The 13,529-nt window shown below is 41.9% G+C and overlaps 4 protein-coding genes and 1 pseudogene across 4 annotated transcripts in view; all 5 read left to right on the top strand.

Annotated features, from left to right (window-relative positions):
• The window catches only part of LOC117378040 (protocadherin Fat 4-like), a 6,707-nt gene extending 5,778 nt beyond the window's left edge, over positions 1-929 (top strand). Inside the window, exon 5 of the mRNA XM_033974580.2 lies at positions 1-929. This exon is cut by the window's left edge and continues 1,479 nt beyond it. Within this exon, the coding sequence (XP_033830471.2) occupies positions 1-929 (929 nt within the window).
• Positions 1-13,529, top strand: part of LOC129456592 (protocadherin alpha-8-like) — a 104,208-nt gene that overhangs the window by 63,106 nt on the left and 27,573 nt on the right. The gene's annotated exons all lie outside the window — the stretch shown is intronic.
• On the top strand, positions 1,546-3,913 carry LOC129456141 (protocadherin alpha-6-like; annotated as a pseudogene).
• The window catches only part of LOC117377224 (protocadherin gamma-A1-like), a 35,849-nt gene continuing 27,573 nt past the window's right edge, over positions 5,254-13,529 (top strand). Inside the window, exon 1 of the mRNA XM_055224834.1 lies at positions 5,254-7,747. Coding sequence (XP_055080809.1) covers positions 5,423-7,747 — 2,325 coding nt within the window. The 5' untranslated portion in view covers positions 5,254-5,422. The remainder of the gene's footprint in view (positions 7,748-13,529) is intronic.
• On the top strand, positions 8,888-11,320 carry LOC129456612 (protocadherin alpha-8-like). The gene has a single exon (XM_055225015.1). It carries the CDS (start codon positions 8,888-8,890, stop codon positions 11,318-11,320), a length of 2,433 nt encoding a protein of 810 aa, XP_055080990.1.

The following is a 13,529-nucleotide window of genomic DNA, read 5'->3' as shown; positions in this document are numbered from 1 at the left end:
AGAAGGACGTGGCGCTCTTTTTAAACGTGAACGCGGAAAATGGTCAAATCACTGCGCTGAAAAGCTTTGACTTTGAGACATTAAAGTCGTTCCAGTTTCAAGTAGTGGCCTCAGATTCTGGGACTCCGTCACTGAGCAGCAACGTGACAGTGCACGTGTTCATTCTGGACCAGAACGACAACGCTCCAGTCATTCTGTATCCAGTCAGCTCTAACGGTTCTGCTGAAGGAGTGGAGGAGATCCCCCGCAATGTGAACGCGGGACACTTGGTGACTAAAGTCAGGGCCTATGACGCTGATATCGGATATAACGGCTGGCTGCTGTTTTCACTGCAGCAAGTGACTGACCACAGTCTGTTTGGGTTGGACCGCTACACAGGACAGATCAGGACACTTCGCTCATTGACAGAGACAGACGAGGCCGAGCACAAACTCGTCATACTGGTCAAAGACAATGGCAACGTGTCCCTGTCAGCTACAGCTACTGTGCTTGTCAAAGTGGTGGAGCCCAGAGAGGCGTTTGCAGCTTCTGATGTTAAGAGCTCCACTAAAGACTCTGAGGACACTAATGTGACTTTTTACCTCATGATAACTCTGGCCTCGGTCTCAGCTCTGTTCATTATCAGTATCATTGTGCTGATTGCAATGCAGTGCTCCAAGTCCAGCACTGACTACACCTCCAAGTACTTACAGGACACAAACTATGACGGGACTCTGTGCCACAGCATCCAGTACAGATCTGGAGACAAGCGCTACATGTTAGTTGGACCCAGAATGAGCGTAGGATCCACTATAGTCCCAGGGAGTCAAGCCAACACACTGGTGCTGCCTGACAGGAGGAGGCCATCTGAGGAGGTAAATGCATTTCAAGGTTTTCAGGTTCTTGTCACTGTCGTCTTCACAGCGATTTCAGTTGATCCATTAATATAAAACCATATTTGTGGATTGTTTTGTGTCCTGGACTGCTTTTTACTTTTTATTTTTATTTTTATTTTTTTTCACATAGCATACAATTACACAGTGATCATTAATAGAAGTCGATTTTTGTATTTGCAGTAATTCGTGCTTTAATTACAAGGAACTAAAAGTATTAAGTTGTCACCACAACTTCATTTTAAAATAATGGATAAATAATAGGCAAGACAGTGTGACGAGAACGAATTCAAGAGGATATGCTGACGCGCTGAAGAGACATTTGGAATTCTTTGTCCAATGTTCTGATCAAAGTTTATTCCTTTTACAACTACTTTTTGAAACTGATTTTTTTTTCTTTTTTTTTTTTTTTTTTCCCCCAATTTATTATAAACGTAAGCATGTAGTTGAAAATGATATCGCATGGTGTCACTGTCACATAGTCACTGCAGGGTTTATGGGCTGAGCTTGAGTTTCTGTTCCACCCACTTCACTATTTCATTGGGAACAAAAACGTTGGCTGATGTCGTTGTGGATTGTGTCGATTGATTACAATATTTAGGTTTCTAAATTGACGTATTTCCTATTCATGGTGATTTCAGCACTTTTCCATTGTTGGATTGTTTTTCTAATCATGAGAAACATAACTCGCTGTGCAAAAAGATGGTGGATCAGCTTTGTTTTCGTGGTAGCTTTGTGGACAATAGCCTCTGCGCAGCTGAGATATTCTATCACTGAAGAAGTTGCAGAAGGAACCATTGTCGGGAATGTAGCAAAGGATTTGGGTTTGGACAAGAGTGCGCTCAAAGACAGGAAGTATCGCATTGTGTCTGGTGCTGCAGAGTCCCTTTTTCACGTGGATCAGAAAGACGGTAATTTGTATGTGAGCCGTAAGATTGACCGAGAAGAGGTGTGTGAAAAGAGCTCTACGTGTTTAATCAATCTTAAGACTGTGTTAGAAAACCCGCTGGAGGTGCATTACGTTGGAGTAGAGGTGCAAGACATAAACGACAATGCACCATTTTTCCCTGAATTGGAAACAACACTCGAGATTTCAGAGTCCGCGTTACCGGGTGTGCGGATTCCTCTTAAAGCAGCGAGAGATCTAGACAGCGGGTCGTTTTCTATACAGCAGTACAAACTTAGTGCAAATGAACATTTCCGATTAGAAGTTAAAGACATGGACGAAGATGGTAAAATACCCACATTAATTGTGCAAAAACCATTAGACAGAGAGACAGAGAAACGTCATTCACTTCTGCTGACGGCACTAGATGGCGGAAAACCCCCAAAGTCTGGGCAAACAAGAATATTTGTAAATGTGTCAGACATAAATGATAACGCACCCGTTTTTTCTACCGGCGACTTATCGGTGACGCTTATAGAAAATGTACCAATTGGTACAACTGTAATACAGGTTAATGCCACTGATTCAGACGAAGGAGCGAATGGAGAAGTGGTGTATGCATTTAGTAAAAGCGTAAAACAACGTCTATTTAATTTATTCGACATTAATTCACAGACAGGTGCGATAATTGTCAAAGGATTAATAAACTATGAGGAAAAGGAAAAATACATTATAGAAGTGGAAGCGTCAGACAAAGGTCTTGCTTCGTTGGCCACACAGAAAAACGTAATAATAAAAATAGTAGACGTGAATGATAATGCTCCTGAGATTGAAGTCACCTCGTTTTCCAGGTCCATTCCTGAAAACTCTCGGCCCGGGACTACTGTGGCTCTGATCAGTGTTAATGACAGGGACTCTGGGCTGAATGGGAAAGTGACATGTACAATAGAAGGAGATGTTCCCTTTACACTGTCTCCTTCCCTACAGGACAAAATGTATTCACTCGTGACTAAATCCGCTCTGGACAGAGAGACACAGTCACAGTATGTACTGTCCATAGCTGCCACAGATCACGGCCAGCCCTCACTTAAATCTGAAAAGAACATATTAATTGTAATTTCAGATGTGAACGACAATAGCCCAGAGTTTGTCCTTACTCCATATAGTTTTTATATCACTGAGGGCAATGAAGCAGGAGCACAGCTGTTTTCAGTTCAGGCTAATGACAAAGATGAAGGTGAAAATGCTCATATTTCTTATCATATTTACAGAGATGGAAGAGCAGAAAATAAAGTGACTTCATTTCTTAATATTAATAGTGAAAATGGGCAAATCACAGCTCTGAAAAGCTTTGACTTTGAGACATTAAAGTCGTTCCAGTTTCAAGTGGTGGCCTCAGACTCTGGGACTCCGTCACTGAGCAGCAACGTGACAGTGCACGTGTTCATTCTGGATCAGAACGACAACGCTCCAGTCATTCTGTATCCAGTCAGCTCTAACGGTTCTGCTGAAGGAGTGGAGGAGATCCCCCGCAATGTGAACGCGGGACACTTGGTGACTAAAGTCAGGGCCTATGACGCTGATATCGGATATAACGGCTGGCTGCTGTTTTTCACTGCAGCAAGTGACTGACCACAGTCTGTTTGGGTTGGACCGCTACACAGGACAGATCAGGACACTTCGCTCATTGACAGAGACAGACGAGGCCGAGCACAAACTCGTCATACTGGTCAAAGACAATGGCAACGTGTCCCTGTCAGCTACAGCTACTGTGCTTGTCAAAGTGGTGGAGCCCAGAGAGGCTTTTGCAGCTTCTGATGTTAAGAGCTCCACTAAAGACTCTGAGGACACTAATGTGACTTTTTACCTCATGATAACTCTGGCCTCGGTCTCAGCTCTGTTCATTATCAGTATCATTGTGCTGATTGCAATGCAGTGCTCCAAGTCCAGCACTGACTACACGTCCAAGTACTTACAGGACACAAACTATGACGGGACTCTGTGCCACAGCATCCAGTACAGATCTGGAGACAAGCGCTACATGTTAGTTGGACCCAGAATGAGCGTAGGATCCACTATAGTCCCAGGGAGTCAAGCCAACACACTGGTGCTGCCTGACAGGAGGAGGCCCTCTGAAGAGGTAAATGCATTTTAAGGTTTTAGTCTTTCTCTGTTTTCTTTGTGCATCGCACACATCGTTAGCCTCTGACTATCGTCTTTACAGTAACTTGAAATTACCCATGAATATAAGCATATATCTACTAATTTATGTATTTATTTTTCATTTGCCATGTTTTTTTTCCCGAAACGATAGAACAAGTGTATTGTTATTCTTCACTTTACACAGTTATAAAGCGACTAAAGGCCGACATAACATGAATGTGTCTGCTGTCATTTAAAACAAGACGTCACAGATACAGGATAGGCAAGATGTTATGTCAAAAACATTTGTATTGCATGAGATTACGTTAAAAGTCCGGTTGACTACATTACCCATGATGCACCTGTTATTATTACAGTTCCTAAGGGCTGTGGCCCGTGAGTTCAGTGCAGTGTTATTACGGTGCAAGGGGCGAAGCCTCCTGTTGTTCGCGGGTCATCCTGTCTTATCTTGTGTGTATGAGCATTGTGTGCGTTCATATGATGTAAGTACTGTTTGTAATTGGGTATGAATGTTCTATTTTGATAATTTATTTACAAACGTGTCACGCTATTATACAGCACAGCGCTCCACGAGCAATACCTTGTAAAAACGCTTCAGCTGTGTCCATCCACTGTCCGTCCTTTTGCAACAGCCAGTATTTCCCCCTGCATCTACTTGCAAATTGTGTATTCACCCATTTTATACAGTTTTACCTATTCGACCATTATTGCATTTTTTTTGCCAAACACTGAAGCTTTTCGTTGAAGTTAATTGATTGCGTTTGAGCGCCCACCTGTGGTTCCTTTATTTAATAGCACGTACTTTTTTCTCTTGATTTATTTCGCTGTATAGTTTATTGGTTTTCCCGGTGTTTCTAATGCATATATACTTTTGTCTTTGTTTTCACACACGCACGCACACACATGCACACACACATGCGCGCACACACGAACCTGCACACGAAACTACCTATGTAATAATCATTATGTTAATATCACCTGCTCCCTCCTTCTAAATAAACATCCCTGAACTGTACAAGTGGAGTTTGCCTGTTCCTTCTGACGAGGACGACTCAGTTGAAGACGGATCAGTAATCAGTGCATGTCAGACGCACACAATACCTTAGGGTCATGTTGATATGCTTAGTAAGAGGCATTTGTGATTCGCTGTCCAAGACACTGATTCAGGTTTATTGTTTTACTACTTGTTTTTGAAACAGAGTAAATGGGATTTCTGTGTTCAATTTACTTCAAACATAGTTATGCAGTTTAAATTGATATCGCATGGTGTCACTGTCACATAGTCACTGCAGGGTTTATGGGCTGAGCTTGAGTTTCTGTTCCGCCCACTTCACTGTGTTATTGGGAACAAAAACGTTGGCTGATGTCGTTGTGGATTGTGTCGATTGAATTCAACATTTAGTTTTCTATTTTGATAAGTTTTCTATTTATGGTGATTTTAACAGTTTCCAGATAGTGGATTTTTTTCCCAATCGTGAGACACGAAACGCGCTGTGCAAAAATGTGGTGGCTCAGCTGTCTATTCACCGCAGCTTTGTGGACAATAGCCTCTGCGCAGCTGAGATATTCTATCACTGAAGAAGTTACAGAAGGAACCATTGTCGGGAATGTAGCAAAGGATTTGGGTTTGGACAAGAGTGCGCTCAAAGACAGGAAGTATCGCATTGTGTCTGGTGCTGCAGAGTCCCTTTTTCACGTGGATCAGAAAGACGGTAATTTGTATGTGAGCCGTAAGATTGACCGAGAAGAGGTGTGTGAAAAGAGCTCTACGTGTTTAATCAATCTTAAGACTGTGTTAGAAAACCCGCTGGAGGTGCATTACGTTGGAGTAGAGGTGCAGGACATAAACGACAATGCACCATTTTTTTCTGAATTAGAAACAATGCTGGAGATTTCAGAGTCTGTGTTACCGGGTGTGCGGATTTCTCTAAAAGCAGCAAAAGATCTGGACAGTGGGTCGTTTTCTATACAGCAGTATAAACTTAGTGCAAATGAACATTTCCGATTAGATGTTACAGATATGGACGAAGATGGTAAAATACCAAACTTAATTGTGCAAAAACCGTTAGACAGAGAGACAGAGAATCATCATTCCCTTGTGCTGACGGCGTTAGATGGTGGAAAACCTCCAAAATCTGGGCAAACGAGAATAGTTGTGAACGTGCTAGACGTAAATGACAACGCGCCTCGCTTTACAAACGATGAATTGTCGGTGACGCTTACAGAAAATTTACCATTAGGCACGACTGTAATACAGATTAATGCCACCGATTCAGACGAAGGACTGAACGGAGAGGTAGTATATGCATTTGCTAACAGCGTAAAACAACGACTTCTAGATTTATTTGACATTAACTCACAGACAGGTGAGATAATTGTCAAAGGTTTAATAAACTATGAAGAGAAGGAAAAGTATGTTATAGAAGTAAAGGCTTCAGATAAAGGTCTTGCTTCGTTAGCCACACAGAAAAAGGTAATAATAAAAATAGTAGATGTGAATGATAATGCTCCTGAGATTGAAGTCACCTCGTTTTCCAGCTCCATTCCTGAAGACTCTCGGCCCGGGACTACTGTGGCTCTGATCAGTGTTAATGACAGGGACTCTGGGCTGAACGGGAAAGTGACCTGTACAATAGAAGGAGATGTTCCCTTTACACTGTCTCCTTCCCTACAGGACAAAATGTATTCACTCGTTACTAAATCCACTCTGGACAGAGAGACACAGTCACAGTATGTACTGTCCATAGCTGCCACAGATCACGGCCAGCCCTCACTTAAATCTGAAAAGAACATATTAATTGTAATTTCAGATGTGAACGACAACAGCCCAGAGTTTGTCCTTACTCCATATAGTTTTTATATCACTGAGGGCAATGAAGCAGGAGCACAGCTGTTTTCAGTTCAGGCTAATGACAAAGATGAAGGTGAAAATGCTCATATTTCTTATCATATTTACAGAGATGGAAGTGCAGAAAATAAAGTGACTTCATTTCTTAATATTAATAGTGAAAATGGGCAAATCACAGCTCTGAAAAGCTTTGACTTTGAGACATTAAAGTCGTTCCAGTTTCAAGTGGTGGCCTCAGACTCTGGGACTCTGTCACTGAGCAGCAACGTGACAGTGCACGTGTTTATTCTGGATCAGAACGACAACGCTCCAGTCATTCTGTATCCAGTCAGCTCTAACGGTTCTACTGAAGGAGTGGAGGAGATCCCCCGCAATGTGAACGCGGGACACTTGGTGACTAAAGTCAGGGCCTATGACGCTGATATCGGATATAATGGCTGGCTGCTGTTTTCACTGCAGCAAGTGACTGACCACAGTCTGTTTGGGTTGGACCGCTACACAGGACAGATCAGGACACTTCGCTCATTGACAGAGACGGACGAGGCCGAGCACAAACTCGTCATACTGGTCAAAGACAATGGCAACGTGTCCCTGTCAGCTACAGCTACTGTGCTTGTCAAAGTGGTGGAGCCCAGAGAGGCTTTTGCAGCTTCTGATGTTAAGAGCTCCACTAAAGACTCTGAGGACACTAATGTGACTTTTTACCTCATGATAACTCTGGCCTCGGTCTCAGCTCTGTTCATTATCAGTATCATTGTGCTGATTGCAATGCAGTGCTCCAAGTCCAGCACTGACTACACGTCCAAGTACTTACAGGACACAAACTATGACGGGACTCTGTGCCACAGCATCCAGTACAGATCTGGAGACAAGCGCTACATGTTAGTTGGACCCAGAATGAGCGTAGGATCCACTATAGTCCCAGGGAGTCAAGCCAACACACTGGTGCTGCCTGACAGGAGGAGGCCCTCTGAAGAGGTAAATGCATTATTAAAGATTCGGCTTTTGATCTTTGCCATGTCAGCGCATTTTTCTTTATTTCTTTGTTTTATTTTATTTTATTTTTTTGTATTCAGTCTTTATATCACAAGTGCATAACATAAAATCAAACACAGGGGTAACTAGAGTCTTGCATTCATAATTGTTCATGTTTCAACCTATAAGGAAGCAGGTGTTTTGTACAGCCTGTTGATAGTGGAGGGAAGTGCCTCAGCCATCTTAAATTATACTCCCAATCACCCACTGCGGCCACAGAATATTACAGTTGCAAAACATGCAGAAATAAAAGATAATTTCAATGGGCATTGGTCACTGCTTTATTTCAGTTCATATGCTTTTGTCTAAGAGGAAGTGTTGAAATACTTCTTTCCATGGTGCTGAAATATGTCTGTTCTCCTTCCAACTTGTTCTTGTAAAAGGAGCGCAAAATAAAATAAAATAAAATAAAAGTAAATAAAACTGAATTAAATTAAGCAAGAGCGTGCAATATTTAAACTATACATAAACTATACCAGGCACATAACATGTTAACGATATTAGTTGTATTTATTTTGCATGGTTTCACTGTCACGTGATAATTGCAAGTGTTTTGGGCTGGCTCAAATGACACAATAACTCTAAGACACCATTTGTGAAGGTAACATTTTGTTGTGACTCGGTAGTTTCAAAGCTCAGAGTTAAAGCTCTCTCAAAAAGTCTGGCACGGTCACTTTCAACTTTCTTCCCGGTCCGACCGCTGTCCGTGGTGCTGAATGAGATGTTCTGGTTTTTTTTTTGTTTTTTTTTGCTCTACACAAGCTAACTCCACAGCCCTTTAAGACTGTCGTTATCACAGTGCACAGCGTGTGGTTTAGTTTATTTAGTAATTTCTTCATATTTCCACTGACGATGTTTCTTTGGATTTAATAAACGACTATCATACTGACTATCATACCTGATCTAAAGGTGGCACTACTCAGCGGAGAAACAGCTACCCAAGTGTGTCCCTCCTCTCACGAAGGCTTTTGTTTCCATTTTATTGGAGCGGAGTGGCCACTTGTCTTTGGCGTTACTGCAGATGTAGCTTTTTCTACGACATCTTCATAGCCAACATTTCATATTATTGGAATATAGACAACAATGGGAATAAAACGATTCTTTTTACCGGGAATCTGCTCGTGGATCGCTTTGTGTTCAGCTCTGCTGCTGTTTTTTAGACAGTGCGCTTTGGCTCAGATCAGATACTCTGTTCCGGAGGAGGTGAGGGACGGGACTGTAGTTGGAAATGTCGCAAAGGATCTTGGTCTTGATGTTGCCTCTTTGGGTGAGAGACGGTTCCGAGTTGTTTCTGAAACAAATGAGGCTATTTTTGCTGTAAACGCAGATAATGGCGCTTTGTACGTCCACGGCCGCATTGACAGAGAGCAGCTGTGTCAGGGCAGCGGTACGTGTCTGATGGAGCTGAAGGTTCTGGTGGAAAACCCTTTGGAAGTTCACTATGTGGTTGTAGAAATCACTGATGTAAATGACCACGCGCCCACCTTTCCCAAAAGAAATGAAACTATAGAAATAGCGGAACACACTTTATTAGGAAAACGATTCCAGCTGCATCCTGCTCATGATCCTGACGCAGGGATGAACTCAGTCCGCACCTACAGTTTATCTGCTAATGAACATTTTGACATCAATGTTCGTGAAACGAATAGTGAAAAAATACCATTCCTTGTTTTGAAAAAAATGCTGGACAGAGAAAAAAGCAGTGAGCATTTTCTACTGGTGACAGCGGTTGATGGAGGTAAACCTCAAAGGTCAGGCACACTGAATGTGACTATAACTGTTCTTGACAGTAACGATAATAGACCAGTTTTTAGCCAAGAGATTTATGAAATTACAGTTAAAGAAAACGTACAAACAGGCACGTCCATTTTTAAGCTCACAGCCACAGATCCAGACGAAGGAACAAACGGAGAAATTGATTATAGTCTATCCAAAACACTGAAGCAAAGAATATATGATATTTTTCAATTGGACAAAAAAACGGGTGATATTGTTGTAAAGGGACATATAGATTATGAAGAGAACGATTTCTATGAATTGGAAATTCAAGCGTCAGACAGAGGCGCACCCCCATTGACAGGTGAATGTAGAGTCATTATAAAAATCATAGATGTCAATGATAATTCACCTGAAATAGACGTGACTTCTCTGTCAAACACAGTGTCTGAAGACTCCAAACCAGGGACAGTAGTTTCTCTCATTCGCGTCAAAGACAAAGACTCAGGCGTCAATGGTAAAATCATCGCGCACATAACAAACAACGTGCCTTTTGAGCTAAAACCCTCGTATAAAGAAAACACATATTCAGTTGTCACTAAGGATTTCCTGGACAGGGAGGAAGTGTCAAATTATGACATAACAATAAAAGCCACTGACTGTGGAGAGCCTCCTTTATCCACCACTAAAACTCTGAGTATTCAGATATTAGATGTAAACGACAACAGTCCACAGTTTGAACAAAACCCTCTGTACTTTTATATTGTAGAAAATAACGTGTCAGGGACGTCACTGTTCTGTGTAACTGCATCAGACAAAGATAAGAATGAAAACGCAGATATTTCCTACAGCATTGCGCGCACAGGACAGGAGAAGGACGTGGCGCTCTTTTTAAACGTGAACGCGGAAAATGGTCAAATCACTGCGCTGAAAAGCTTTGACTTTGAGACATTAAAGTCGTTCCAGTTTCAAGTGGTGGCCTCAGACTCTGGGACTCCGTCACTGAGCAGCAACGTGACAGTGCACGTGTTCATTCTGGATCAGAACGACAACGCTCCAGTCATTCTGTATCCAGTCAGCTCTAACGGTTCTGCTGAAGGAGTGGAGGAGATCCCCCGCAATGTGAACGCGGGACACTTGGTGACTAAAGTCAGGGCCTATGACGCTGATATCGGATATAACGGCTGGCTGCTGTTTTCACTGCAGCAAGTGACTGACCACAGTCTGTTTGGGTTGGACCGCTACACAGGACAGATCAGGACACTTCGCTCATTGACAGAGACAGACGAGGCCGAGCACAAACTCGTCATACTGGTCAAAGACAATGGCAACGTGTCCCTGTCAGCTACAGCTACTGTGCTTGTCAAAGTGGTGGAGCCCAGAGAGGCGTTTGCAGCTTCTGATGTTAAGAGCTCCACTAAAGACTCTGAGGACACTAATGTGACTTTTTACCTCATGATAACTCTGGCCTCGGTCTCAGCTCTGTTCATTATCAGTATCATTGTGCTGATTGCAATGCAGTGCTCCAAGTCGAGCACTGACTACACGTCCAAGTACTTACAGGACACAAACTATGACGGGACTCTGTGCCACAGCATCCAGTACAGATCTGGAGACAAGCGCTACATGTTAGTTGGACCCAGAATGAGCGTAGGATCCACTATAGTCCCAGGGAGTCAAGCCAACACACTGGTGCTGCCTGACAGGAGGAGGCCCTCTGAGGAGGTAAATAGTTTTTTTTTTAACGGTATTAGTTTTTTGGCTATTGTCTTTTTTGTCTTAACCACGCCGTTACTTTGATGTTAATTAAATGTTCACAGCGAATATTCTTAAATATAAAATGTTTTACTGGATTAGTAGATCTGGAGTTTCATCTTTTTTTTTTAATTTATTTTATTTTATGTGATTTTTTTTTTTTTCAACATAGAACAAAACTACACAGTGATGACTGCTTTTGTAATAATCCATGAGTTAACCAGCCGATGTAAACTTTTCAGTGTGTTTTTTTCTAAGCTGTCACTAGAATCAAGACACAAAACTTCTCATCTCATCTTCAATGAATTGACATTTCCAAAATCCCAATAACCCACAGATCCCCCTCAAATAACAGATAGATAATAGGCTGGATATTTTTACATAGACTTGTGGAAAAGGTTATTTTGACGGGTTTCAGTGACATTTGCGATTCGCTATCCAAGGTGCTGATATGCGTTGATTGTTTAGTCGACTCCTTTTTTTTTTTTTTTTTTTTTTAAGTAATGATTTACCTAAAAATAACAGTGTAATATGATTTGATATCGCATGGTGTCACTGTCACATGGTCATTGCAGGGTTTATGGGCTGATCTTAAATATCTGTTCTGCCCACTTCAATGTTTTGTTGGGAACAAAAACGTTGGCTGATGTCGTTGTGGATTGTGTTGATTGAGTGAAAGATTTAGGTTTATATTTTCATCTGTTTCATATACTTGGTGTATTTAACAATTTTCAGACTTTGGATTATTTTTCCAATCATGGGACAAAGATCGTTGCGCGCGAGAATGTGGTGGCTCAGCTGTCTATTCACCGCAGCTTTGTGGACAATAGCCTCTGCGCAGCTGAGATATTCTATCACTGAAGAAGTTACAGAAGGAACCATTGTCGGGAATGTAGCAAAGGATTTGGGTTTGGACAAGAGTGCACTCAAAGACAGGAAGTATCGCATTGTGTCTGGTGCTGCAGAGTCCCTTTTTCACGTGGATCAGAAAGACGGTAATTTGTATGTGAGCCGTAAGATCGACCGAGAAGAGGTGTGTGAAAAGAGCTCTACGTGTTTAATCAATCTTAAGACTGTGTTAGAAAACCCGCTGGAGGTGCATTACGTTGGAGTAGAGGTGCAGGACATAAACGATAATGCTCCAATCTTCCCTGAATTGGAGACAACGCTAGATATTTTCGAGTCTGTGTTACCGGGTGTGCGCATTCCTCTGAAAGCAGCGAGAGACCTTGATAGCGGGTCGTTTTCTATACAGCAATACAAACTTAGTGCAAATGAACATTTCCGATTAGAAGTTAAAGATAAATTACACGATGGAAAAATACCAACATTAATTGTACAAAAACCGTTAGACAGAGAGACAGAGAAACGTCATTCTCTTATATTGACGGCTGTAGATGGCGGAAAACCTCCAAAATCCGGACAGATGAGGATCATCATAAATGTAATAGACGTAAATGATAACGTACCTGTTTTCACAAGCAGTGATTTATCGGTGATGCTTTACGAGAATGTGCCAGTAGGAACCACTGTAATACAGGTTAATGCTACTGATTTAGACGAAGGAGCAAACGGAGAGTTGGTTTATTCATTCAGTAACAGTGTAAATCAAAGATTGTTAAATCTTTTTGACATTAATCCGACCACTGGTGAGATAATTGTCAAAGGACAAATAAATTATGAAGAAAAAAATATAATTGAGATTGAAGTAGAGGCGTCAGATAAAGGCGTACCTCAGTTGACCACACAGAAAAACGTAATAATAAAAATAGTAGATGTGAATGACAATGCTCCTGAGATTGAAGTCACCTCGTTTTCCAGCTCCATTCCTGAAGACTCTCGACCGGGGACTACTGTGGCTCTGATCAGTGTTAATGACAGGGACTCTGGGCTGAACGGGAAAGTTACATGTACAATAGAAGGAGATGTTCCCTTTACACTGTCTCCTTCCCTACAGGACAAAATGTATTCACTCGTGACTAAATCCACTCTGGACAGAGAGACACAGTCACAGTATGTACTGTCCATAACTGCCACAGATCACGGCCAGCCCTCACTTAAATCTGAGAAGAACATATTAATTGTAATTTCAGATGTGAACGACAACAGCCCCGAGTTCGTCCTTACTCCATATAGTTTTTATATCACTGAGGGCAATGAAGCAGGAGCGCAGCTGTTTTCAGTTCAGGCTAAAGACAAAGATGAAGGTGAAAATGCTCATATTTCTTATCATATTTACAGAGATGGAAGTGCA

This window comes from Periophthalmus magnuspinnatus, chromosome 10, assembly GCF_009829125.3.
Source record: "Periophthalmus magnuspinnatus isolate fPerMag1 chromosome 10, fPerMag1.2.pri, whole genome shotgun sequence".
Taxonomy (NCBI): Eukaryota; Metazoa; Chordata; class Actinopteri; order Gobiiformes; family Gobiidae; genus Periophthalmus; species Periophthalmus magnuspinnatus.
The sequence above is the reverse complement of the archived record's forward strand: the minus strand, read 5'-3'. Positions and strand labels throughout refer to the sequence as shown.

Excerpts from the sequence above, each read along its gene's own strand:
- LOC129456612 (XM_055225015.1), top strand. The coding sequence starts at position 8,888 with ATGGGAATAAAACGATTCTTTTTACCGGGAATCTGCTCGTGGATCGCT.